The sequence below is a fragment of the Zasmidium cellare genome (genome assembly GCF_010093935.1).
Source record: "Zasmidium cellare ATCC 36951 unplaced genomic scaffold M409scaffold_31, whole genome shotgun sequence".
NCBI lineage: Eukaryota > Fungi > Ascomycota > Dothideomycetes > Mycosphaerellales > Mycosphaerellaceae > Zasmidium > Zasmidium cellare.
In genome coordinates this window covers 230,142-256,169 of record NW_022986975.1, presented here as the reverse complement: position 1 = coordinate 256,169, position 26,028 = coordinate 230,142, and the positions used below count along the sequence as shown (strand labels likewise).

The following is a 26,028-nucleotide window of genomic DNA, read 5'->3' as shown; positions in this document are numbered from 1 at the left end:
AGTGCGCCCAACATCCCTTGGTGAGCCTGGCTGGAACGGACACCACAGCGTGGATGCCACAAGGATCAGCGTCTTTGACGTGGTCGAGCTCTGCAGTAGTCCCCGTCGTCCGCATTCACAGCTGCAACCCCTAGCGCTCGCGCGCACCCTCTGGCGCTATCGAATGCGTGGGAACCGTGCTGCGGAGAGCCCAACGTTCCCAGGTGCTGGTTAGCATCTGCCCACAGCATAGCACTGCACCTGCTCTCATCTTTCCCGAGCCCACACCAGTTCGAGGCATGAAGCGCTGCACGACATAGTGGTCGTCCTCACCACCACTTGCTGCCCTCGGGCCTCCCGTACCTGACGCTTTGACAGGCACATGATCCTCGCTCGAAACTTCCGCCATGGTGTGCGAGCTGGGGGCATCTCGATCTGCGCCTAGATATTGTTGTTACCTGCGGAGCTCATGCTCTCCGCGTCTCGATCATCAACATCCTCTGGCCGAAACGTGCGCCAACACATCAAGTATGGGGCCTGGCTTCCGGGTAGCCTTCGACAACATTGCAGCTTCTTTCATTTCGTTCCTTTGGCCATGTCCGTTCTGCTGGGCCTTGTAGGTGCGTAAGTACCCTCCTCACCGGTATCCTCTCGGGTGAGAGTGTTGCTTTCCTCAACTCATGTTTAGTTGCTCCCCGTCCCCCAAGATCAATATATACATATACACAGCCGGACTCGATTATCGTGGACCTTGTATGCTTTTGGCCTCTCACATAAAGTCCCTTCAACTCTCCCTGCCGTCGACAACGCCTCCGACTACACCGCTTAGCTCTTTCGACTACCGTGGCTCACTGGCATTGGTGCCCGTTCATTCTCGGATCGACGAACTGCTGTGCAACGCCCCTACGAGCAAGCGTGAAGACGCTTTAAGCACATACCCGCAAGCCATCCACTGGAAAGAGTCCACACTAGACCACTCGCCTTCCCTCCCCGTCGACGCCTCATCTGTCCTGATTGGAGCCAACATGTTCTACACGATGTACCTGTCCAGTAAGTCGATGCCCTCGACTATCTACATTCAGACGCCATTGCATAGTGGATATATGCTGGGCTTCACCAATACGACAACCCTCTTCGATCAATGACTGACATCCTCGCTTCACCCTACAGGCGTGTGCCAACGCCGCCAATGGCCCGACCCTCTCTACGAGCCCTACCGCAACCGCAACGGTCACTACTGCAAAGTCCGCGTCAATAACCGCGAATACACCACCGAAGTGCCCTACGCCTCCGAAGCCCTCGCCCGCGACGGCGCCGCCCAAAAAGCCTACATGATCTGCCGCAACTTCTCCGTCAACGATGGCATGTTCCCCGGTCAACGACCCGGCCAAAGAACGTCTGGTGGTGCAATCCAGGGCTTGCCCGTTGCCATTGGCACGGGGAGAAGGAGCAATCGCAGCTCTGGGGCGAGCTATGATACTGGCAGCACGGATGGCACGAGCAGTGGGGGGAATAGCCCGCGGAGTATGGAGAGTGGATTCGAGCAGCAAATGCAGCAGGTCACGGCACAAGTCCCCAAGCCTGCGATGAGAAGACCGACCAAGGACGAGGCGTACATATGTTTATGTCGTCGGGCACCCGTGCGGGCTTATGGACGTTGTGCGTGGTGTTTGAGGGAGAGTGGTTGGCAATGAGTCCACCAACGAATGATCTACGCATTTGAAAGACCAACATCGACGACGACGAAATACGACATGACGGCCGCTGACGACTTATCTTATACGCATCCATCGCCTACACCTCCTGGATTTTCTGCACGTTTCGGCATTTTTGCTTGCTTGCTTGCTCGTTGTTTTCGAGAGGATGCCGCGAGGCATATTTTGACGACTCTAATGAACCACTGTTTTGGGATGACGGCTACACATTGCTTTTGCATACGGGTCTTCAAGGCAAATCATGACGGATGACGGCAATTGTTTTCTTTGAAGTTGATAAGATGCATTTTGCTGGGTGAAGAAAACAGTACAGCGGCATGCATGTGCATTGAACGAAATGAGATGAGATGAGATGAATGAGAAAAGATATGAAATTATTTTTTGAAAGATTTCTCTATTTTGGTTCTTCTGGGTCTTTCTGTTTTGTTTCGGGGAGGGGGTTTTGGTGGGTGATGGATGATGGATGTTGTCTTGTACAGATACTGTCGTTAAGTGCATGCTAGCTTTGAATGGAAAGGATAGGAATGGATGTATTCGGTTATGGCACTGGTATCCTTCTTCTCATGGACTGAAAAGAAGCATTCATGATGTCGTCCACATATGCCTTGTCTTCCTGTGAACATCTTATCCCCGGCGATGGTAATCGACGGAACAATCCAACAGTCTTGTTGAACTGCCCCCATGGGCTACGATGGAGAGAAATGAAGAAGATTTTGCTGGATTCATCAAAGACAGCTAAATGGATACTGTAACTAAAAAGCCGTTTTGAAGGAGGGTCGATTCATCAAGTCATATCATCTATGCTTTTCCTCGTAAGACATTATCCCCACCGTTCATGGACCAACGGAACGATCCGCAAAGCCTCTTCATGATCTGTCTGTCGCCCAAAGACGGAGAGACGCTGACTATTCCCTATGCTCAAACTCTGCGAGGCCTGTAGCCCGCAGCAGCAGCAATAGGCGTGAACGTCGTCGTGGCCTGGATATCCCTGCTGGAGAAACCGACGTGCGCGGTGACAGCGCCAGGGGCGATGGTCCATTGCTGGGTGAAGCTATACACCGCCCTGATTAGCCTTTCTCTGTTCTGCAGTGGTGAAGACAAATACTTACGTATTCCAGTACGAGATATCGCGACGGGCGAGCTCGAAAGTCACTTCTTTGGTCTCGCCCAGTTCAAGGAAGACCTTGTCGAACCCGCGGAGGGCTTTGACGGGTGTGGTGGCTTCGTTGGGGATTTGGGGGAGGCCGAGGTAGAGCTGGGGTACGGTGGCGCCGGCTACCGAGCCGGTGTTGGTGACTGAGGTGGTGATCTTGTAGAGCTTGTCCCAGAGGGCTGGGTTGCCGCCGGGGAGGATGTCCAGATCTTCGGGCTCGGCTGCGATGTTTTCTGCTAGGGTCTCCACGATGACTTCGCCGAGGGAGAAGGTGGTGTAGGAGAGACCAAAGCCGAACTCGTACTGGACGGAGAGGTTGAAGTGGTCGAAGTGACGGTAGTCGATCAGCAGGCGCTCAGTGAAGTCCTGTTGCCATGCGTTGGGGTCTTCGGTCTCCAGGAGCTCAGTTGAGTTGACGATGTCTGCGAAGGCATAATCATGTTCCTCGTGAGTAATGGTGTATGGAAGTTTGCCGCTTGGGTTGACGTCTCCCCAGAGGATGTCGACAATGCTGTTTCCAACCTCTTGACCAGACAAGTGAGCAGCCAGGATGGCGGTGACATTGGGGTGGTCGGCGAAGGGAAGGACGTTGAGGCCGGATGAGTGTGTGACGACGACGGTGTTGGGGCAGTTGGCGGCAACCTTCTCAACGACGGCAGTTCCCTACAAAAGATGTGTTATCTCCATACTTCTTGCGTGGTTTTGGCGTTGTACGATAGACTTACGTTCCAGTCAACAAGCAAAGTTGTGCGATCGTACGCCTCTGATGCCCACGTGTTTAGGAAAACAATGCAGACATCTGGCGGCGTTGGGTAAATGATAGACCTGTTGGCAGACATGAGTGTGCAATCTCTTGAAGGCGTTGCCGAATTCGAGGCTTACCATCCTTGATCCTCGGTGATGTAAGTGTTGTTGGTGACATATTGCACAAGAGCATCATTGCCAACCTTTGCCTTGATCGCCTCGAGAGGCGTCACGACGTAAGTGAGACGTCCAGTTCCGGAGCCTCCAGCGACCGGTAGGATACCCTGCTCGAAGCCCAACTCCTTGGTCAGCGTCGCAAAATATAATCCGTCGATCAGATCAGCGGCATCGTTGCCAAAGACTCCGATGTTCCTTGGCGACTTGAGAGGCAAGGTATTGTTGGTGTTCTTTAAGAGCACTGTTCCGGCGGCACCGATCTCGCGAATCAGTTCGTGGTGGTTGTCCCTGACATCGACAGAAGATGGTCCGTATGTGAAGTTGTAACGGTAAGTGTTCGTGTTCCAAGTTCGCTGCGTTCCTGGAGTGTCACCATCGATCGCTGGGAAATCTTTGTCCTGGCCGAGCCAGAAGTAGGGCGTGATTATGCGCAGTACTGCGTCGTCCAAACGACTCTCAGCCAAGCTTCCGTTGTTGACGCTGATCGTGAGGTTCGCTCCCCACAGGGACGGAACTGATTGAGAGAACTGGATCCCACCAGGCATGTTCATGTCCAATCCTGCTTCGGCAGCGTGGTAGCCCGCATGAGTGGCCATCCAGTCCGACACGACCCACCCTTGAAATCCAAGCTCTTCTTTCAGTACGCCGTTGAGAAGCTTGCTATTCTGGCAACCGTACGATGCATTGAGGCGGTTGTATGAGCACTACTTATGATCAGACTGCCGCTGCTCTCTGGATTGAGATGACTACATACCATGATGGAAGCAGTGCCACTGTGGACAGCATTGGCGAACGGCCATAGGTAAAGCTCGTGCAGAGTTCGATCGTCGATATTGGCCGAGATGGCTTCGATTGTCTGGTTGTTAGGGCTGGTGGTTGGGTTTCGCTGGGTCTCTTGCTCTGTAGGAAGAGAGTCAGTACTACTCTCCGTAGTAGAGCTGGAATATACGTGCCATTGCCAATGTAATCTGCGAAGTTATATTAGCTGAAAGAACAGCTTCGGAGGGCTGGTCACTTACGCTTAGAACACGCTTGAACTCCAGCATCTTGGTGACCCCAGATAGTCTCCTCCATAAACACACCGGTGAGATATGGATCTGGCGAAAAGCCCTGGCCAGTATCGTAAGCTTTTCCTTACATAGGGTTCTGGCAGAATACATACCTCCCAATTGCGGCCAGCATACCCACTGCGTCCGAGAGGGCCAGCGACAGGGCCCAATACCACATGAGAGCCCTTGCCCTTGTATTCCTCACCAATTTGCAGGCCTCTTGTATACGCCAGCTTCCTGTCCCATGCTGCAGCGACTGTAAGCCCAGCTGGGAAGACAGATGCGTAACTAGCTTGTCTAATCGCTAGAGGACCATCTTGCAGACAGAGTCCAGTGAAGTTAAGTCTCGGAATTGGGGCGATGTTTCCAACACAAGGACCTTCGGTTCCGGTGACTAGATGTGCTTTCTCGTCCAGAGTGAGTTGCGCAACCCAGGCTTTTGCACGCTCGAACGCATCTTCCCAGACTAATCCGGTGATGTTTGCTTGCGAGGTATGTCAGCTTCGCAGTCGAACACGAACAGAGTAAAATACTCACGCGAGGGGTAGACCGGAGGACTGGTGGTAAAGTCCTCGTGGCTCCAGACCGGGCCAGTAGATGTCGAGCCATTCTGACCAGAAACGGTCGAAAAGGTGGCCAACAGCGCTGCCGCTACTCCGATCTTGTCAAACGTGCAACCCATGTTGAATTTCTGTCAGTTCGATGGGAGCGCCGTTCGCAGCGACTCTGAAGTACGAGACAGAATCCAATCTAACCTGGGCGGCCTTTAGGACTATATAGTCCGGGCCAATTCATCTTCGGCTGCTACACTGGCCCACGGATGTCACCTAACTCCTCACTTGAGCCTTTAAATGGCCACTTGAACACGAGCCCAAGCATCACGACCCCTCGAAGTGCGACTGGCCTTCCACACTGACGGAATCGTCGAAGAAATTGTTCGACCGCGGGGCAGCTAAGACCGCTATGATGGTCACCTGCGCCGTACCTGTCGGGCATTGTCCAATATGAGGAAAGAGGCGTTGCTGTAGTCCCTTGGCAATCGTCTATATGTGTTGGAAAAGGACAAGCGATGTATACCATGGACTTCGGGCGGCTCAAGTGGGGAACGTGTCCATACGAATGTTCGGCGCCGGCGGAGACTAGGACCGAGAAGCCTTCGTCGATGAAGGCTGCTTGTCACAGCATGTGATGGTGACCTATTCGCGCCACTGTTGAAGTCTATTTGGACGACATCTCCAGCTCCTGCAGATTGAAATACTGTTCCTTGAAGAGTCTTGATTGATCAATGGCTTGAAAGTGTTCGCATTCGCACAGCATGGTCAGAAGAATGTGAGACAGACCAGTCGAGATGGCCGGGGGTTCGCTGCAACCTCGTGGCTCGTCTCCGCGATCGCGTGTTCTCTCCAGTCTCCAGACTCCAGTTTCCACAGTAGCGTGGGTATTTTGCAGTTGGGGCCGGACTTCTACCGTCGGTCTCGGCTTATTGTCTTCCTAGCGGTTGAAGAACCTGCGCGGAGAGCCGCAGAGTAGAAAGACTCAATTGCCGATGATTTCAGCCGCGAAAATGGGAGTATGAGGTGGATTCTTTCCGCATGATCAGGCGCTGGCCAAGAGTTGCGTGACGAGGAGTTGAATTGATGGTCAATCGCCTGCAGTAGCCGACAATGTGTCCGAGCCGGCATTGCAGGCGAGATTCTTCATTTTGGCAGAGACCTCGTCACGGGGCCATTGCGAATTACCATCAGGAGATGTTCGATCTCATTGGCATCGCTGTTGACTCGAAGCTCACGACAAGTCCTGGCAGCTCAAGAGGGCCCGTAACTGGTGAGCAGCATGATGTCAAGCACGTCAACGCGGAGTCGGCCTTGCTCATCAGATATCCGTACGGCGTGCCTTTACTTTGAGGACGTATGTCCGCCAAGCACGGACACGGTCATGGGGAAAACGACTCAAGAGCATGAGATGGGTGGTGGGTGACGAATGGGAAGTTGAAGAGGTGCAGTCGATGCCAAGAAAACAGCACAGACTTCGGGCCGACCAAGCTTCAACCTTCTGAAGACACGCCTCGCGACCACAACATTAAAGCTCTCTCCTATCAACTTTGCTTTGGGCAATTGGTCTCCCAGAGGACACGAGATGAACCCCAAAGATTTCTTCGCGATGCGTGGCCGAGATCGAGCCAGGAGCCGTACGGCAAGTCATGAGCCAGAACTATCGACCGCAAGGAGACCATTACGGCACATTGGACGCGTTCCTATGGATTGAATGCAACCATCCTCAGAGCGATGCCATCGGGTATTCGCCGTCCCTCCATGTGGTAGAAAGTGCGACACGACCTACGTGGCACCTTGACTCCCTTTGGATGATCTGCCAATGAACACAATGGGGGCATATACGCGACCGAAGACTACAAGCCCACTCGCACGCCAATGTGATCGAGCTCTATTCGGAACCTTGACCAGGCCCTATATTGAAGATGTCTGGCGAGCCAGCTGAACGAGACACAGCTTCGCATTCTCGGGATCGGATATTCTGGGTTACTACGCAGCTGACGTACATCTCATCCGTATCTTGGCGGACTGGGATTTCTTAGTCAGTTCGGTTCGGCAGACGACTCGTGAAGAACGGTGACTATCAAGAGGTCTGACAAGTCAGCCGCAGTGGGATCCGTTTCAGCGCTATAGTGCCGCCAACGGCCATACCAATCTGAACGCGAGCGCCTGCCCAGAAGAATGTCTGACGACAGGAAGGCACGACGCTAAAAACGCCTTTCAAAGCTTAATGCTTACAAGAATGTGGACTTCGGCTTCGTGCCCTGAATCTCACTACGGCTGAAAGCAGCATGCATGGAGATTGTAAGTCGCATAGAGCCCGAACATAGACCAGCATACGCAGGTGAGCAGCTCCCAAAAGCAAGGCAGTCTGCAGCATCATTGTCATCTTTTATTACCGCAAGATTCCTTCGCGATAATTTCACAAAAGCTGCGACTGCTTTACACTGAGCTCGTCTACCACACAACCGACACAGCTAGGACTTCGAGTCGTTCATTGACATGGACAAGACCATATACATCCCAGGCGCCGAGCCGAAGGTCGACCTCCAGTACAGCGATGTCTGGCTTCCAGGCCTCTACTCTCGCCGAGTTTTGTGCTTCGAGTTGCCAGAAGGCTCCAGCCATGAGAAAGCCATAGACGTTGTTGAGCGCGGACTCAAGGCGTTGGTGCTAGGAACACCAGAACTCGCGGCCGACGCTGTAGTGTTGCAGAATGCGGCTCCTCACGACCCCAAACAACCTTGGCGGGCAATGGTGAAAGGCAAAGGCGTCGAATTGGTGATCAAAGACATGAGAAAGACCACCCAATCTTACAAGGAGCTGGAAAAAGCCGGGTTTCCACTATCATTTTTCAAGGATTCAGCCTTTATGCCCGTCAACGCGGCGGTCATGCCGGAACCCCAGTCGGAATCAGTGTACCAGCTCAGCATGATCGAAGGAGGCGTTCTCCTAAGCGTCTGTCTATACCACCGCCTGACCGACGGTAATGGCATGAACAGCATCACCCGCGCCCTAGGAGACGAATGCAAAAAAGCCTTCTCAATCACCGGCGACCTCCCACCCCGCAAGCTCGACACCGACCGCAGCACGATGGCCTCCCTCAACGGCGGCAAAACCGACCTCAAAGACCACCCCGCCCACAGCATCGTCGACCAAATCTTCAACCCCAACACCAAACACGACGAAGCACCCCCGGAGGCCAACGGCGAAGCCCCGAAACCCCCACCGCGCTTCGTCCCAGCCTACTTCCGCCTCACCAACGACAAAGCCCAAGCCCTCAAAGACTACTGCAGCCGGGACATGCCCGTCTCCACGCACGACGCCATCTCCGCCCTCCTCTGGCGCACGCTAATCAAAACCCGCACCGCGACCGGCGAGCTCGACCCCTCGACCCTCTCGACCTTCACGGTCCCCCACAACGCCCGCCGCCACATCGGCCTCCCGAAAGACTGGATCGGCAACTGCGTCTACTTCATCCAAGCGCAAGCCTCGCCCTCCGCGGAGATTTTGAAAGACGACTCCGCCCCCGCCCTCGCGGCCAAAATCCGCTCCGCCCTCAACACCGTCAACCGCGAGTACATGACGGGCATCTCGACGATCCGACGCAAGGACCCGTACTCTCTCCACTGGTGGGCCATCACGGAGGCCAACTCGCCCGAGATCCTCGCCATAACCTCCTTCTATCACTCGGAATTGCTAGGTTATGATTTCGGTCCCGCGCTGGGGAACGTGAAGCATTTCACGTCGACGGATATCGGGGCTTTCGGGGCGGCGTTTCAGAGGGCGCATTTTGTCGGGCCCAGGTTTATGGATGGGAGGGGGTGTGATGTGCATGTGGGGCTGTTGGAGGAGGAGGTGGAGGGGTTTTATAAGGATGAGACGTGGTCGAAGTACTTTACGTTGTTGGAGACGGGGGAGAAGGGCAAATGACGCATAGCATGTCCCATATCAGTCAGAGATGCATGTTAGGTAGCTGAGAAGATCAAGTTTCGTGCCTGGAAAATGAACTTTCATTCTATGAAGCACTTCCTTCCTTGCTAGTTCCCCATTCCATCCCATATGCCATACCTAAGAGAGTCAAATCCTCCACCACATCTTCCACACAAGCAAAAGGACAATCCCAGAGGAAGGGTATCCGTACGATGAAAAACCAGAAAGCAGTCGTGATGCTGGAATGAAAAGGGGGTAGCTCGCTTTTTTCGAAGTAGCTTTCAATCTGCCACCAATGCTATGTTTGTCTGCAAGGCCATGGTGCTTCGTTCTATAAGTCGATCAAGCTGCCGCCCTGTCCCTGGGTTTGCTGCTGAGGAGGCCTTGATCCGAATGGGTTGTTCCCACCAAATCCAGTCGCTGGTCCAGTTTGCGCAGGGAATTGTTGAGGCGCTGGGGCTTGTGAGAAGAAAGGGTTGTTGCCAGTCCTTCCAGTACCCATCGAATTGATGAAAGTGCCTGGAGCAGTGTGTTGCGCAGGGATACGCAGGTCTCCAACGTTGCCGAAAGTATCTTGACCCTCGCCGGTTGCAAGTAGATTGTTGAGCTTGGCAGCGTAGGGATCATGTGGTGGCCTCTGTTGCTGGGTTTGTTGTGGTTGGATTGGTGACTGTTGAATGGGCGCAGCGAAGTTCTGGATAGGGTTTGGACGGGTGTTGAATTGGTTCGCGGTTTGTTGCTCTTGCAAAGTCGAAAGGGTAGGCTTGCCAAAGCTAGATTGGTGTGTAGTTTGTTGGGTCCTGCTGGCGAATGGGTTGTTGGATCCAGTCGGTTGGGCCCCAATCGGCGACTGAGTGTTGTTCGATGCCCATGGGTTATTTGAGCCAGGCTGAGCAGTTGATTGCTCCTGGATGGGCTGCTGCTGTTGCTGTTGGCCGAAACCGTTCATCTGCTGAGCCCATGGATTGTAAGTGTTCTGAGGCTGGATGAATTGCTGTTGTGGCTGTTGCATTTGCTCGAATCCAGTCTGCTGCGGCTGCTGATACCCAAATCCACCCCCGTATCCGTTCTGGAAAGCGGTCTGCTGTGGCTGGATGCCAGTGGGCTGGTTGTAGGCGTTGTCGTAGTATCCAGTGGGTTGCCCTTGCACAGGGTTTCCAAACCAATCCACTTGAGCTTGCTGCTGGTACCCCTGGTTGAAACCGGTTGGTTGAGGTTGTTGGGCTGGGGTGTCGTCGAAAAGCAGATTCTCTTGCTGTTGGTCTTCAAGTTGCCTCTTTCGAAGCTCTTCTTCTTCTCTGCTGAGCTTGATCGCTTTGGCAAGATCATCATCGTTGTCCACTCCTGCGCCATGCGAGCTGGTCGCTCTCCTCGCTGCATCCGCCTCGGCCTCGTTCTTGGACGCCTCAATCGCAAGTCGGTACTCGAGATCGTCATCGTCGTTGGCAGTTCGGTTGCGCTGATCACGGCGGCGTCGCTGTTCCTGGTTTGGCTCTCCTCCTAGCCCGAAGTCTTCGAGTCCAGTAACGCGTGATTTCCACGACCCACGATTTGCTCTTTCGGCTCGCAGGCGCTCTTCGTCCAGGATCAAAGAAGTAAGCTCTTTTGCAGAAGCTCGAACTGGGAAACATCAGTATGCGCAGCATGTACGTGTTTTGAGGTTTGGTCTTACTGCTTGCGCCAACATCTCGGCCATCCTCGTCAATGTGGATGAATTCGCGCAAAGTCTTGATGATGTAGATGTTCTTCCTCGCCCACGTCACGACCAGCTCAGAACCCTCGTGCAAGCAGTAGTCCAACACTTTCAAGCTCTTCAGTACGTGTCTCCAGTTCTTTCCCTTGTCGTTCAATCGCTTGTCAAGCATGTCCATAACCTCGTAGAAGTCGGTGGAGCTGTCGCGGAATGAAGTATTAGCGAATGGTCAGAGACTGGCGTGGCGCAATGGCGTGTGGTATTTGCGAGCGGCGAGTAACATGGCGGACGATCTGATTTACCTGTTGAAAGTGATTTTGGCAATGTCTGCCATGTCTGTCCCGGTGGGACCCCATGGGTCGTTGCTGGTCGCTGTAATGCGCGATTAGCTTCCCGTCTTTTATCGCAAGCATTTTACAGGCCAGTACAGCTCAGACATACCATTTCGCACCTTGACCTGGACAGACGAGTAGCCCTTGGTGACATTCTTGACGCTGCGTAAGACGCTGGACATGGCGGGCTAGGCTTCCGCGAAAGTGTCGCGGATCAATTGGAACGAAGACTCGGATTCGTGCGGTATTCGAACTTCGCAGGTGGTGCAGGCAGAGAACTCGCGGCGAGCAGTAGTAGGATTGAGCGGGTCGAGGTGGTTGCAAGCTCTGGTCACTGGTCAGGTCAGGTCAGGTTCGTCGCCAATATCCGATCTGCGGGATGATGCAAGAGCCGGCCGAAGCACAGCGGCGACAGGTGAATGGCACGGCGGGACGAGGCAGGCGTCGTATGTTCGGGCGCTGGGCGGTATGGCTGAGAGGGAGAGACGGGGCTGGTGGCGGCGAAGAAAGGTGCTGCCTCGTCGAGTTGCGCGTCCGTCGTTCGTTGCGGCCGCTTGTCATCAGCAGCAGCACGGCGAGACTTCCCCATCGTCATCCGCCGAGCAAGCCGCCGCTGAACGCTGAAGCTCGAGCCGCACGCACGTGACTAACGTTTTAGCGGGCTTGGCAGTCTCCCACTTCAGATTCAGTCGAGCTTCGTCTGCCAGACTTTGTGCTCGGTGTAGCGAACGTCGTCGACGACAACCAACGACTGTCTTCTCATCCCTCCGTTCGCCCAGCGACTCGACAACATGGTGAGTGTCACGACGCCTACTTAATTCTAGCTATTTGCCTCTGCGCGCTGATCGAACATTGTCGCTGCACATGCGAGACGGCGGGCATGCATTAGCAATGACCTGAATTTTCCACCATCAATACTCTGCGGAGTGATGCGTGTGACATATGGCTTGAGCTGTTGCGATAAGGCTTCAGCGCCGAGCACAGTCTCTCTAGAGAAGCAACAGCGCTGACTGTTCTTCTCAATGACAGCCTCCAAAAGCCGGCAGCAAGAAGGCTGCTCCAGCGCCATTCCCGGCCACCAAGGCCGGTGTGAGCAAGAAGCAGGCCAAGGTGAGTACAGTCCCATCCTTCAGGCAGTATTGACGGCAATATTGATGCATTGGTAGAACCCCCTCATCGAGCGCCGCCCACGCAACTATGGCATTGGCCAGGACATCCAGCCCAAGCGTAACCTTTCGCGCATGGTGAAGTGGCCAGAGTATGTCCGCCTTCAACGCCAGCGCAAGATCCTCAACATGCGCTTGAAGGTTCCCCCGGCGATCGCCCAGTTCTCCAACACCCTCGACCGCAACACTGCTGCCCAGACCTTCAAGTTCCTCAACAAGTATCGACCAGAGACCAAGCCTGAGAAGAAGGAGCGTCTGCACAAGGAGGCCACCGCCGTTTCTGAGGGCAAGAAGAAGGAGGATGTCAGCAAGAAGCCATACACCGTGAAGTACGGTCTCAACCACGTTGTTGCCCTCATCGAGGCCAAGAAGCCCCAGCTTGTTCTCATCCCCAACGACGTTGACCCAATTGAGCTCGTCATCTTCTTGCCAGCTCTCTGCCGCAAGATGGGTGTCCCATACGCCATAGTGAAGGGCAAGGCCCGTCTCGGCACAGTCGTCCACAAGAAGGTAAGAGACATGAAACATCTCCAGTGAAACCATCTGCTAACTCTTATTAAAGACCGCCGCCGCTCTCGCCGTTGTCGACGTTCGCCAGGAGGACAAGAACGAGCTCTCCAAGCTCGTCCAGGCCGTCAAGGAGGGCTTCCTTGACAAGAACGAGGAGTCCCGCCGTCACTGGGGTGGTGGTATCATGGGTGCCAAGGCCCAGGCCCGCGAGCGCAAGCAGAAGCAGCGCGCCGAGCGTGAGATCAAGATTTAAGCGCTTGACATACCTTGAACAACAGATAAGAAAGGCGTATGGCGCTGAAGCGAACTGCAGTCGGTCCACTGCATGCTGGGATTGGGACTTTAGTCTGGATGAAATGATACCACACGTATTTACGTTTTCACCACGGCTGCTCTCCCGCAGCAGGAAGATCACTTTCGCTGCTCACATCTCACTTTCCTCTTCAACATGCCTTCCAATCTGATGCAAAGGTCTCGCAGTCGTCTATTGATTCCTCCTCACTGGTCTCGCCACTGATTCAAATCCCACCAAGCCATGCTCAGCAACATGTCTTGCGTTCTCACTCATCCGCGGCGTGGTCGACACTGAGCACCTGCGCAAGTTTTCGCGTTGCTTGGGTGGTTCGTGACTCTATGATCTTGTCGTGAGCTCCCGTGTAGTCGCGAAATGTAGTCTCGGCATGGCCTCATATCCAAGCACGGCCAGCCACTCGCGAGTGTCCAGCGCACTTGATTCCAAGTTTCTTCCCTTTCAAACCCCGTCCTCCCAAAAGTTCACCAAAAAGTCGGATCCTTAATCATCGCCACAATCCTCTTCCGTCGACTCTCATACTCGCCACCCGCAGAATCATGAATTCCCGAATTCCGCTTCTTCGCAGCTTTGGTTTTGCGTCGCTGATGTCTCCAGGAAGACGTCTTGTGGGAGGAAGTGAAGCAGCCCGAATCCCGACGTCGATATGTTGTTGCGGGATCAAGGTCCTGGAGTTCGATTTCCGAGGGCGTGGTGCTGGTGTTGCTGCTGGATTTGTGGATGCGTGCGTGGTGATTGTGCTTGTGTGTTGAGAATGTGTTGCCCATGGTTTCTGGTCTTGAGCATGTTTCGATAATTTTCGATAATCTTTAAATGTGGGTTTGTTTGCTGGAGGAAAGGCTAGCTGTGTTACACGGCGGTGTGAAGATGGGAAGTGTGTTGTACAGCTATCTGTGCCGTAGGTAGCTATTTTGCCGCGATAGTCCGGCGGGAAGGTTCAAGGATGGGATTTTGGTGGGTGGGTGGGTGGTGCCTGGGTAAGTTGTTGGATTCACCAGCTTTTGTGGCTGAGTTTTTGTCTTGTCTTTTGCAAATGTTCTTGGGCTTGTCATCAGATGAGGATGCTGGGGAAGTCAAGAGATTCTGGTCAATAGGGTCTAGACATTTTCATTGGGAGTGATGAGGTGCTTTGATGAATGGGGGTGAAATTTAAGCTGGACAAAGGGTGTAGAAGGAGGCTTGGAGAGCATGTCGAGACTACACAGAGGTCGAGGCTGTGAACGTTCCATCCTCTTCGTCGCCGTCAAGAAATGCTGCGCCATGCATGTCCGATGAACGATCATCCTTCCAGTCAGGAAGTATTGCATGTCTTGGGCGTGTCCTGCCTCCGCCTCATCGAAGATGAATGCGCGGCTGCTCTCCTTATCTCCGTCATCGAGTAGGTTGAAATCAGGTTCGAATAATGAACTTCTTGCAAAAGGTAGATGCCATTTCGACGAGATGGCGATATGTTTGAAGAGAGGAAGAAGCATGGAATGCCCCAAAAGTCCAAGCAGACAAGATCCCGTGACATCATGAAGCTTTCGCGTGAACAATCAAAGTTTAGCCTAAATTCGCAGGCGCGTTCACTCTCCGACGTCGCGTCTTCCCATCTCATCTTCGAAGATCACCACCTCACAATGAAAGGGCTGACAAGGAGAGATGACGGCAGCAGTATACCGCAGCACGCCGGACCTCTCAGTTCCACCGACGCAGAACACCGCACCTGTCTTTGAGTTCAACTGCCTATACACCCACGATGTCAAGAAGAAGGCGAAGAAATGGCAGGATGGCTTCCTTCGCTACCACGCCTTCAACAAGCGGGTCATGGTGTACGATGTCCCTCGAAATCTCATTGGCGACTGCCACTGGACGGAAGACGATGCACTGCAAGAGGGCGACGAGTTGCGACTCGAGAGGAACGGCGTGATGGTGGAAGTTGGGGATAGTATTGGACAGACCGAGACCGACCTCTCTGAGCTTAGAAAGAGCAGGAAGAAGGATACGGCTGTCAATATGACAAAGCCTGCGGTGGTCAGACCTACGGTGAGGCCTGTAAATGGAACGGCACCTGCGCGGGGAAATGCACCGCAGAAACATCGATCTTTAGGCGCGCTACTCGGTACTCCCAAGGGCCCGATTGGGAAGGCTGCGCTTCCGCAGAGGTCGCCATTTGAAGATAGGCATGCACAAGGAGGGACCGAGAATGAAGAGTGGGAGGATGGAAGACCGCCAAAGAGACAGCGCATGGTGACTGCTCCAGAATGGAGCGTCACAAGGAATACCAATACCGCAAAACCGATGAAGCAGCTTGAAACTCCTCTGTGGGCGCGAAAGGTCGATGCCGCGAAGAAGCAGAAGAAGGCTGCCTCAGAAGCTGGGCAACAAAAGCTCGCCACAAAAGAGGTGATCACACTGTCTGACGACGATAACAATGCGGCAGACTCGAGGGACCCTTTTCTACCCTGCTTTTCGGACGACGCTCTTGTACCATCTTCGCCTGTTAAAGACAAGCGTAAAGATGCCTGCAAGGCGGTTGGCCGATCAAGCTCGCCTGCTTTTCAAACACAGCATGCCCCTGCACCTGCACGACCATCAAAAGAGACTGTACGTCCGAAGTCAAGAGCGAACGAACGAAAACGAGCGCAGTCACCGATCAGGCCACACTCACCTCTTAAAGAAACTAGTCGTACAATGGCACCTCCCAGAGTGAGAGAAGAGTCTGGCCGCGACACATCGGAACGACTCAGACTTGACCCTAAGCCGGATGCTAGATCTGATCCCCAACCTTCGAAACCTGCAAGCGGTAAGTCCGGTCATACGCTGCGCCTCGCTGCGAGTGCACCCAAGAAGTCTATGCTTCTATGTCAGGCGCAGGTGTCCAAGAAGCCAATGCGGATATCTTCAACTAGCTCAGAAAGGCAGGCAAACACGTCGTTTGACGCTGGTCGCGAGCACTCCCAGAATCGCCCTATGACTGCCAAAGAGAAACTCGAAGCTCGCTTGGCGAGAATCGATCAAAAAGAGGGTAGTACGAGCAGTGCACGATTCCAGTCCAAAGGAAAGCCAGCGCCGATCGAGATCGAAAGTGATGATGGCACGGCGGATGGAAATGAGTCTGACGAGGGCGAGGGCAACGGAGGGCGATCGCAGTCTACTCACGAGAGGTCGGCGATAGAGCTTCGACGACTCGACGAGATGATGCTGCCACCTGCCGCTCCCATAGTACCATCGCGAACGCCCAAGCCTCCTTCGACAGCTCGACCAACCAAGCCTCCTTCACCGCCCCCTCCAGAGCCTCGGACTCTAAGACGAGTAGCTTCAGAGTCCGTCACAGCTCAGTCTTCCCGACCCAAACGAATGCCCGGGGCGCCTGTGAGATATACGCCTTCGCCTTCCCCTACTAAGGGATCGCGACAGACGACTCCAGTACCAGCCGCCGCCAGCAAGCAGACCAACAACGTACCTGCAACTAACAAGCCTGACGTACCATCAAAGACATACAAGCAGAAGAAGCCTCTGCAGAAATCGGTCAGCCTCAACGTCACGTCCAACGGGACATCCACAGTCATGCTCAGCAGGCCCTTCCAAGCACCTGGCAAAGCAGCCAAGACGAGAGAGAAAGAGCCGGAGCCCCCGAAGGATGTTGGCCCATGGAGTCGAGAGGCTTTCGATTTGTTTCTCTGGCGACCACCGAACTGGGACGAGGAGAAGTGGTGCGTCACAAGCTCAGAGGGAGTACCTAGTGCGCCTGATGGCCTCAGCGGAGGCGCCTCGTTACCGCATGTCTTATGAGAAATAGCGAGCATGATACTTGTTTCTGCATAGCGAATGAAGGGGAAATCGCTATGCGTCTTGATAGAGATATTGCAGATACGCTTATGACAGTACATGCACGGAATCAATGATCATGATACTTCTCGCGCATACCCCTGAATGAGAGACGTGGAACATGGGATTTGAAAGTCATTACTTTTTTTACAATCATTATGTTTTGTAGTGATTGGCGCCTTTTCCTGTGAAAAGAGTTGGCAGTCCCGATCTTCTTAGTACATACATCAGCAGCAGTAGTAGGACTCATTTCCTTTCTGAGGGAAGCAAGCAATGAATAGCAAGCTCGCTGTCCTTTCCTTCCCTGCTCCGTCGCTGCCCTAGTCATCGAGAAACGCCGGTACACCATGCTCAGTCGGCGGTGCAGAGAATAAGTCATCGCTCGCCTCCCTTTTCGAAGACTTTTGGAAGGCCATAGCCATGCTTGCCTTCCTCAGAGAGGCGCATACAAATGCTGTTGTCGACACATATCCATCCATCAATCCATCTCCACTCGCTCTGCCTCACTCCGCTCCGCTCTGCCCGCTCGCCGGATACACACAAAACCACTTACCTCCATCGTCCCGCCTCCCGCTCATCCTCCCCACCAACCTCATCCTCATACTTGTACCCGATCCGCCGCTCCTTCCGCCCCTTCTTCACACGACCCCGATCACCCTTCGGACCCCTCGGCGCCTCGAAGGCCTCCTCCTCACCATCACGACCGCGCTTGCCGAGTGTAGATGAAGACTGCCGACGCATAGCTTCCTTCAGGACACGGTCTTGCGTCGCGCGAGCGCGCTCTTCCGCGTAGGGATCAGAGGAGGTGACGGGTGTGCTGGAGCTCTGCACGCTGCTGCGGCGGTCGCGGGAGGGTGGAGGGGCCATTTTGGCGGAGCGGGAGCCCTTGATCTTGAAGCCGAGTTCGTCGGAGGGTGGCTCGATGATGGTGCGGGGGCGTTCACGCTCGGCTTCACGCTGATCACTACGCTCGTGCTTGGAGGAGCGGTTCTTTCGGTCTTCGGTGTAGTCATCCTCACGACGGGAGTGCTTGCGGCTGCGGCGAGAGTCTTTGTGGCTGTCGTCGTCATATTCTGCATCGCAGCGCTCGCTCTTGCTCTTGCGTCTCGAGTATTCGTCGTCTTCAGCGCCGTCCTTGGCTGGAGATCTGGAGCGATGACGTCGTCGTTGACGGTCCTTGCTACGATCGCGGTGGGAACGAGATGAGCGATGCTCGTCGTCCTTGTCTCGATGGCGGCGGCGAGAGCCCTCGTCGGTGCGGGACTCAGATCGGGAACGATACTTCTTGCTCGACTTCTCGTCGTCTCTATCGCGGTCATCCTCATGGCGCCCCTCACGCTCCTTGCGCTTGCGTCTCTCTCGCTCCTTGCGTCGGGCATACGTCTCATCTGACTCGTACTCCTCGTCGTCGTAGTCTTTGCCCTTGCTGCTGCGACGCTTGTACTCATCTGGAGTGCGTGATCTACCGCGATCGCCATTCGGGCCGTCTTGCATTCTCTCATCACGCGGCTCTACCGACTGGGATGGGGCCTTCACTTCAGGAGCAGGGGTTGGTGTCGGCTTCTGTGCCATTGCGCGACTCGCCCAGCCAGTATTGGGTAGACCTTGGCGCATAGCCTTTGGGCCAGTTGGAGCATTGACGGGCGGTGCTGGGGCAGGCGTGAGCTCGGTGACATCGCTACCTCTCGAGAAACCGCCTCGTCCTCTGAAACCTCCACGACCGGCGAAATCGTTGTGGCCGTAGCCGAACTGCTGCTGATCCTGCCTGCTCTCGTCGAAGTTGGAACCGTCTTGCATGCCAGACTGGTTGGCAGCGACGAAGTTGCCGTCTTCAAAACCTCCATTCTGATAGCCAGAGCCATTTGGATCTTGGCATGTACTTAGTATGGGTTTGAAAGAGAAGATAGAAAGATCACTTACCATGTGAATCCTGGCCTGGCACGGCATTGCCGTCATCGAATTTGCTCTCATCTGCGACATTAGTGTTCTCTGCGTTGTTAGTATCCATGGCGTCCGGATCCGCACCGTTCTCGGCCTTGGGCAGACTGTCTCCAGAAGTCGCAGCGGCACCATCAGCACCTTTACCAGCCTCGTAACTTGGAGACCCACGCCGCTGATTTGGCACATCCATGGGATTGGCACCACTCTGTTGCGGACCACCTGGCTGGTTTTGTCCGAACTGCTGGTTGTGGCCGTACTGATGTTGCTGCTGGTAGCCCCAACCGCCGCGGCCGCGGCCATATTGATTACCACGGCCCCTACCGAAGCCTCGGCCATATCCACGACCGTAGCCACGATCATTGAAAAAGTTCTGGCGGTGAGCGTTTCCGTAATTTGATTGCATATAGTTTCCTTGATTCGGAAAGAAACCAGGACCTCCCATTCCATTGAAGTCGCCCATGCCGTTCATGCCGCCTCCCATGCCGTTCATGCCCATCCCCATCATAGCGCTAATATCGCCCATGCCGCCGAAGTTGCCATTGAACATCATCGATGGATCCATCATGCCTGGAGATCGTCTCAGCGTGGTTTTGAAATGGTTGTTCTGGTGCGACTTACCCATCATATTTGGCATACCCATGCCGAAGCCAGGCATGCCCATCATCGGGTTGAACCCGTTCATGTTCATATTCATGTTGCCGAAGTTACCATTGCCGAAACCGTTCGCAGTCTGATCGACGCCGAAGCTTTGTTGCTGCTGGTCCATCTGCACATTCTGCTCTGATGAGTCGCCTTGCTCTTCATTCTGTTGCGCCTCCCCTTCTCCTTGCTGTGGCTTGTCCTCAGTGGGAGGTCGCTCGGTCGTAATTACCACATCGTCATCGTCATCCTCTTCATCGTCCTGGTCTGCCTCTGCAGCCTCGCCATCTCCACCACCGTTCATGGATTCATCTGGGATCTATGCACAGACGTTAGAACGTGAACAGGATTATGCAATGACTCCAGGTATGGTCTTACCTCTGTGGTAGGTGCTGCGTCCAGGTTAGTAGCAGGGATCACAGTAGGCTCCTGTGAAGCCTCGAGGTTGCCGTCAGCTACGGCAGGGGTAGCCTCTGGATCTGCAGGCACTGCTGTGGCAGGAGGTGCTGGGGTTGGGGTGTTTGTAGATTCTGCCGTTGGCAGTGTGGGTGTCTCGGTCACGGCCTTTGCTGCGTTGGCCTTGTTTTCGTTGGCACGCTTCTTGAGCTCGTTCTTGATGAAAACCTTGGTCGTCGTCTGGAGAGCTTTCGCGGGGATGCAGGTGTCGGCGGAAAATGGTGAGTGAGTGCATAGGGGGCATTCGGTGGTGTTCAGAGTGTCGTAGCCAGTGGACGAGTCAGAACCAGGACCTTATGATGAAGATGTCACAGTTACTCACAGTCGCCGCAGATGTTGTTGTCGCAGCATGGCAGCTTCATGGCATGGAAGGCCAGCTTATCACATGTCACGCAGCGCAGTCTCTCTGGGATCGACTCGATCGGCAAGGAGCTGTTTGCTCGTCAGTCTCGCTGTCAACTACTACGATCGTCGCATCTTCACTGACCGTGCCAGCTCCAGAGAAGCCGCGTCGAGCGGTGCGGTGCTCGCCATGGTGGTGGCTATTGGTGGAGGGTGTGGTGAGAGGAGGATGGAGCTGCCGCTGGCGGGCAAGAAAGGTCGCCGCAGCTTATGCGGGCAAAGTCGCGGCGTTTGCTGTCATCGATCGAGGTGGTGACGGTGAAGGGTGAGGCGACACTTGCGACGTGGAATACCGATGGTGTCGGTGGTAGTAATTCGTGGTGTCGCAAAGGTGGTGGTTTGGCTGGAGGATCAGACTGACTTGCACGCGACTGCTGTTTCTTCGCAGAGCCGGGAAGACTTCGGCCGTCTAAGCGAAACCTTATTTCCACGTGACGCTGCCGGATGACTCCACCTTCAGCACTTCTGTACAACTCTACAATTCTTTGAACTTGATGGACAAGAATTGATTACCAGTATCTGATCAAGCTAATGCCTTGATTATGGGGATGACATCTGTTTCTGATTAAATTCTGCCTCCCAATGCTATGGAGCCGCCTTCCTTGTCTTAGATCAAACGCATTGGCCTCCTCGGGTCTAAAATAAGCTTTCTTCCAGCCATTATCAACGTCACCTCTTCTTCACTTTCCCATCTCGTTCCTTACATCCTGTCGTTACAATGATTCTCGGCCAAATTGCATGGGTGGACTGCTTCGTCTTTCTCCTGTTCCTTGCGCCGCAGTTGATCATTCACGTCGGCTTTTTCAGGACGGCAATATGTGGTCTTACGGCATTACCGTTTCTATGTTTGTTGCCCATTCAGATGGCATATGGAAGGATAGCCCGCTGACTTTCATCTATCAGTAGTTCGAATGCCCTACCAGCTCGTACGTGAGCGCTATCTCAGCAAAAAGCAACAACAATCGCCGTTTGTGCAACGTGCCACGTTGTTCCAGGATGTTGTCATTCGATGCGTTCGATATGCGTTTGCGGACATCCCTGCAGCCATCGGGAAGGTATTCTTCTCGAAATGGGTGGCTTTGCCGTTTATGAAGTTTCGAATGTTGCGGCATGGTATCTGGAAGAGCCCCATCTATTGGCGCGAAGTCAACAGGGTATGACGAATCCATGTCTGGCTTCTGGCCACTGAGGCTAACGATCAGTAGGAAGGCGTGAAGGGCATTTACGCCATCGATGATAGCTCTCGAAGACCAGATATTGTTCTGTACTACTGCCATGGTATCATCAACTTGCTGGAATATGGTCGAGGATTACTGACAATGGCAGGTGGCGGATTTTCGATGGGCTCATCGTACTTCTACCTCGAGTTTCTCATGGTCTGGCTGACTCTACTCAAAGAGGTTGGCTACGACAACCCCGCGCTCTTTGCGTTGGAATACACTCTCGTTCCCGAGGCGACCTACCCTACTCAAGTACAAGAGGCGCTTAGCGGGTACAAGTACGTACTATCGTTGGTCGACGATCCTTCTCAGATACTTGTGAGTGGAGATTCTGCAGGAGCTACTCTCATCTTGAGTCTCATGCTTTGCGTCTCTGGCTACTCTTCACTGAAGAACAAGATGCCTGGCCTGGCCGTCATCATTTCGCCGTGGGCAACGATCATCTCATCAAAGAACAAAAACACACCATCTGACTACCTCAACGCTGAAAGCCTACACCTCTACGGATCTCAATACATCGGCGACAATGGTTCACAAGACAACGCATTGGTCTCGCCAGGTCGATGCAAGGATATAAGCTGGTGGCGGCGCGCATCACCAAGCCAAGGCTGGTATTTCATATACGGATCGGAAGAGGTCTTCGCGCCCGAGACGAAAGACTTGATCGCTCAGTTGAAGAAAGCTGACGTTCAAGTGAGCGAACACGAAGAGGAAGGCTGGATCCATGCATGGCCAGTTGTCAAGCTCTTCTTGTGTAACAAGCAGGAGGAGAGACAAAGTGGGCTGAGAAGGATGGTGAAGGTCATCTCACAGAAGATTGAGCGCCGCAAAGCCAATTGAACATTACAGATACACTGCTGAATGGCAAGGACAACTATTGCCATGATCACCCGAAGCTTCTTTGCTAATTCAGCCAGCCAAATCGACTAACGCTTATAGGAGATTCAGACATCAAGACTGGCTCCTTCGAATCCACCTCTTACACAGACCTCAGTCACTTCTTCTGGCCCCTCTCTCTCAGGATTGCATCGATCTCCGCCGCAAGAGGATCACTTTCGACGAGTCGAGCCCACCCATACCCGTCTCTGGCTTGAAAGATTGTGTCATCTGTCGAGGAGTACCAACGGCGCAGAGGAGAGTCCCGTGCCTGGACTTGGGCGTTGTGCGCGGCTAGGTTCGATTCCGTCAAAGGAACTCCCGATGATTGTCCTGCAGACGATATGTTTTGGTAGCGGGCTGTCGATCGCGTCTGCGTGGAGTCACAGCCGCAGCTTGCTTTGGTGCTGGTGAAGTCAGCAGTCTGGACCTCACTCCTACGACAGGAGTACTCACGATGAAGGCATGTTGGGGGTCTTTCCCAATACCTTCCTTGTCTGTTGATTGAAGATTGAAGGATACAAGCACACTCTGCGCGGTTTCAGGCAGGCGAGGACACCTTGGAGTCGAATGCTCTTCGCGAAGAGGCATATGCTGTTGAAGTGGGATAGAAGTGTTGAACGGATCCAGAAACCCCTGCTTCCCTTGGTGAAGGACGTCTTGACACAGGGTCTTGACCCAGGTCTGTGGAGTGTAGCAGCGACGTGGAAATGAACCAGGAACCTAGGAAAACGAGACTGGACTCACAACAACAACAGGAAGTGGACGACGGTCATTATGTATATAGACATTTGCGCAGTGCAAATTGGAGGGACGAAATCTGATAGCAGTCCACGGCCAATACGGAGGCGGCAGACCAAGTGGACGATCCAGCTTCCATGGTGCAAAAAGTGTGCAAGGGCGCAAGGGGATGACGGATGCTGCGAATGTTCATCGTCAAAGATTCGTGAGTGCAGACCGACATCCAGAATCAGTCAACGGATCGCACACAGAAAGACAATTGCACTGTGCAATAACCATGGCCGGAGCTTGCGCGAGGTTGCGAGAAATGCAGGATCGGCAGATCGGGGTGGCGAGACAGCGTTTCGCATCGACAATACGCCCAGATTGCACTGTGCAAAGGCTGCGGGACGGTTTGGCTAAATGTCAGCCGGGTCGCTGTCGTATAACCCTAACCTTACATTTGCACGGTGTAAAAGCGCGGCGCCTAACCGATGCTCAGCTGCGTGGGCCGCCTGTCGCTGTGCCCCCTAGAAGCAAACGGTTCCAGGACCGCTGGGTACATGTATGAATAGTGCTGCATGCTGCTTCGCCACCGCTGCTGCTGCATGCAGCACTAGCGTAAGGCGACGTACTGACGCCGCTGGCAGCTCTTATTTTGGCCAACACAACCATGATCTGTGATCGAAGCCATCAAAACCTCACAAATTCACAGTGCAATTACGTCGGCCTTGGTTGTGTTGCACCCATGGCCAAGCGACCTGTGGCTGCGGTACGTCACGTTGTGGTAGGCCCCCACACCAACAGCTGGCCCCCGGGTGCCTCGCACAGAGTTTCCTCATTGCGCCGCTGGTGGGCGGCCTCTCTTGGTTTAAACAGAACATAGGGACACCATCGGTCACGCTCGGCGCCTATTCGATCCGTTCGCTTTTCTCGCTGCCGGTTTCTCTCGCCACCAGACAGAACTCGCCGTCCGAAAAGCTTCACTGTTCATTGCTATCGAGTCGATCTCTTCAGCCACAAAGATTATCCATGCATGCTTTGAGCTATACAAAGGCTCTTACGGCCATCCGGCTGCACGCGCAACATGACGAAGACATGGGATGAAGTTCGGGAAGAGATCTGCAGGCTCTATGGTGAAGGCCACTCGCTTGAACACATCAGAAAGACACTGTGTAGACAACGACACTTTGAGGCTTCGTAAGGTCACATTCGGCCCTCTTCTCGATCTCTACTGATCATGCACAGAATCAGAGCATTCCGACTGAAATTAAAAGCCTGGAAGGTGAAGCGCTCAGACACTGCTTCTGCCCAGAATACTACTCAGCATTCCTTCACTAATGCTGTGTCTGGCTCGAACAGATCTTCATCACCTGGGACCGACCGATCTCTGCGTTTTGGCAATGCTCACTTGTCCTCACCGTCTGTCTCTGGACAGGTGCAAGGAATAACTGGCGAACATAGGTCGCTTGAAGACCTGTACATTCAGCTTCGCCTGTACATTCAGATTCGGAGTTCCAATCCTGAACGTTCTTGGCAAGAAGAAGTTTTAATTCTTCATGACTTTGTAGACGGGACGACGAGCATACTTCATTTCGCCGTCAAAGAGCCAGACTCGGAGGAAAACACCACACTTATAGAGCGTTTGCTTCTCCACATCCACGACCACGAGATTGATGTAGATACCAGAGACCGAGAAGGCCGGACGGCTCTCGAACTCGCTATACGCAAAGACTCTTCCTCCTTGACGAGACTCCTTCTGGACCATTGTGCGGACGTGAACCAAACAGACAGTCAGGGATACACGCTACTCCACATCGCACTTAAAACCGCCGCCTCACCTGCTACGTTGCACCTTTTGCTCAGAAGAGGAGCAGATCCGAACACTTGCCTACCCACAACGGAAAAGTTCAGAACGGCCTTAGAATGGCTCGCGAGCGATTCGGGCCAGCTACGACCCGCTGCGCACATAGGCTATTTGACATATTTTGAGATCGTGGGTGCTCTGCTGGAACACGAAGCTGGCTGGAGTACGAATGAGCTTAAAGATATCCTTGGAATCTTCGTCGATTATTGGATTGTCTCAGCGGGTTCACCCCAGCTGTTCGAGACAGCAGAGACCGTGCTACGTACCTACTTGGAAGCTGGGCTCGACCCTGGTAGCATCAATTGTCCATCATGGGCAAAATCCCGGCGCGGCTGCATATATCTGTCAGTGCTTGACTTCGCTGCGTTGCATTCGCCGAATCCAACCCTGGCTTTGTTCATCGTCAGGAATACCAAATCCGCAAAACATCTTCGGTCCCTCGTGAAAGATCTCCTAGATCCTTTTTGTCTTGATACCGCCAGACTATGAGATGCCAGCATTCGGGAAGTGCTCCGCTCCGCTGTTGAGCGTCTAGATTCGATTGATACTGATGCGCTGTCTCCTCCTTCTGAATACCTACTAGAAGTTGCGCTCCAAATCCCTCACTGCGATCACAAAGCCTCACTCCTCCAGACAATTACATCCCAATTCGTCTCGATTTGACAGCTAGTCAAGACGCCCCAGGCTTGTTTATCAACTCTACAGGCATTTGACACCGTTTCGATATACAATCGCAGAGTTCATTCTAGTTCGAAGAGACGGAGTCGAGGACCCGGGAAGTCTTC

General features: G+C 53.8%; 11 protein-coding genes across 11 annotated transcripts; 6 read left to right on the top strand and 5 right to left on the bottom strand.

Moving 5' to 3' along the window:
• Positions 1 to 1,004: 1,004 nt before the first annotated feature.
• M409DRAFT_26344 (uncharacterized protein) lies at positions 1,005 to 1,673 on the top strand (the record flags this gene model as incomplete). Its single annotated transcript, XM_033808071.1, has 2 exons — positions 1,005 to 1,029; positions 1,150 to 1,673. The coding sequence occupies 2 exons, from the start codon at positions 1,005 to 1,007 to the stop codon at positions 1,671 to 1,673; spliced, it is 549 nt and encodes a 182-aa protein (XP_033664195.1).
• A 939-nt stretch (positions 1,674 to 2,612) lies between these two features.
• M409DRAFT_26343 (glycoside hydrolase family 3 protein) lies at positions 2,613 to 5,499 on the bottom strand (the record flags this gene model as incomplete). The annotated part of the gene is made up of 8 exons (XM_033808070.1): positions 2,613 to 2,745; positions 2,804 to 3,510; positions 3,573 to 3,672; positions 3,730 to 4,472; positions 4,523 to 4,668; positions 4,788 to 4,878; positions 4,931 to 5,301; positions 5,355 to 5,499. The coding sequence occupies 8 exons, from the start codon at positions 5,497 to 5,499 to the stop codon at positions 2,613 to 2,615; spliced, it is 2,436 nt and encodes an 811-aa protein (XP_033664194.1).
• A 2,371-nt stretch (positions 5,500 to 7,870) lies between these two features.
• Positions 7,871 to 9,301, top strand: M409DRAFT_26342 (uncharacterized protein; the record flags this gene model as incomplete). The annotated part of the gene is made up of 1 exon (XM_033808069.1): positions 7,871 to 9,301. The coding sequence occupies one exon, from the start codon at positions 7,871 to 7,873 to the stop codon at positions 9,299 to 9,301; it is 1,431 nt and encodes a 476-aa protein (XP_033664193.1).
• Positions 9,302 to 9,632: 331 nt separating this feature from the next.
• On the bottom strand, positions 9,633 to 11,508 carry M409DRAFT_26341 (uncharacterized protein; the record flags this gene model as incomplete). The annotated part of the gene is made up of 4 exons (XM_033808068.1): positions 9,633 to 10,921; positions 10,974 to 11,194; positions 11,297 to 11,366; positions 11,436 to 11,508. The coding sequence occupies 4 exons, from the start codon at positions 11,506 to 11,508 to the stop codon at positions 9,633 to 9,635; spliced, it is 1,653 nt and encodes a 550-aa protein (XP_033664192.1).
• Positions 11,509 to 12,255: 747 nt separating this feature from the next.
• Positions 12,256 to 13,255, top strand: M409DRAFT_26340 (uncharacterized protein; the record flags this gene model as incomplete). Its single annotated transcript, XM_033808067.1, has 4 exons — positions 12,256 to 12,261; positions 12,356 to 12,436; positions 12,493 to 13,002; positions 13,055 to 13,255. The coding sequence occupies 4 exons, from the start codon at positions 12,256 to 12,258 to the stop codon at positions 13,253 to 13,255; spliced, it is 798 nt and encodes a 265-aa protein (XP_033664191.1).
• Positions 13,256 to 13,776: 521 nt separating this feature from the next.
• Positions 13,777 to 14,079, bottom strand: M409DRAFT_57588 (uncharacterized protein; the record flags this gene model as incomplete). The annotated part of the gene is made up of 1 exon (XM_033813677.1): positions 13,777 to 14,079. One exon carries the CDS (start codon positions 14,077 to 14,079, stop codon positions 13,777 to 13,779), a length of 303 nt encoding a protein of 100 aa, XP_033664190.1.
• An 874-nt stretch (positions 14,080 to 14,953) lies between these two features.
• On the top strand, positions 14,954 to 17,086 carry M409DRAFT_26339 (uncharacterized protein; the record flags this gene model as incomplete). Its single annotated transcript, XM_033808066.1, has 1 exon — positions 14,954 to 17,086. The coding sequence occupies one exon, from the start codon at positions 14,954 to 14,956 to the stop codon at positions 17,084 to 17,086; it is 2,133 nt and encodes a 710-aa protein (XP_033664189.1).
• A 411-nt stretch (positions 17,087 to 17,497) lies between these two features.
• Positions 17,498 to 20,692, bottom strand: M409DRAFT_57586 (uncharacterized protein; the record flags this gene model as incomplete). Its single annotated transcript, XM_033813676.1, has 7 exons — positions 17,498 to 17,576; positions 17,676 to 18,990; positions 19,043 to 19,630; positions 19,682 to 20,021; positions 20,081 to 20,451; positions 20,481 to 20,590; positions 20,646 to 20,692. The coding sequence occupies 7 exons, from the start codon at positions 20,690 to 20,692 to the stop codon at positions 17,498 to 17,500; spliced, it is 2,850 nt and encodes a 949-aa protein (XP_033664188.1).
• A 586-nt stretch (positions 20,693 to 21,278) lies between these two features.
• Positions 21,279 to 22,620, top strand: M409DRAFT_68577 (uncharacterized protein; the record flags this gene model as incomplete). The annotated part of the gene is made up of 4 exons (XM_033817903.1): positions 21,279 to 21,405; positions 21,464 to 21,714; positions 21,766 to 21,838; positions 21,887 to 22,620. The coding sequence occupies 4 exons, from the start codon at positions 21,279 to 21,281 to the stop codon at positions 22,618 to 22,620; spliced, it is 1,185 nt and encodes a 394-aa protein (XP_033664187.1).
• A 154-nt stretch (positions 22,621 to 22,774) lies between these two features.
• Positions 22,775 to 23,676, bottom strand: M409DRAFT_57585 (uncharacterized protein; the record flags this gene model as incomplete). The annotated part of the gene is made up of 4 exons (XM_033813675.1): positions 22,775 to 23,029; positions 23,113 to 23,340; positions 23,404 to 23,576; positions 23,619 to 23,676. The coding sequence occupies 4 exons, from the start codon at positions 23,674 to 23,676 to the stop codon at positions 22,775 to 22,777; spliced, it is 714 nt and encodes a 237-aa protein (XP_033664186.1).
• Positions 23,677 to 24,049: 373 nt separating this feature from the next.
• M409DRAFT_57584 (uncharacterized protein) lies at positions 24,050 to 25,732 on the top strand (the record flags this gene model as incomplete). The annotated part of the gene is made up of 3 exons (XM_033813674.1): positions 24,050 to 24,228; positions 24,433 to 24,576; positions 24,625 to 25,732. 3 exons carry the CDS (start codon positions 24,050 to 24,052, stop codon positions 25,730 to 25,732), a joined length of 1,431 nt encoding a protein of 476 aa, XP_033664185.1.
• Positions 25,733 to 26,028: the final 296 nt, after the last annotated feature.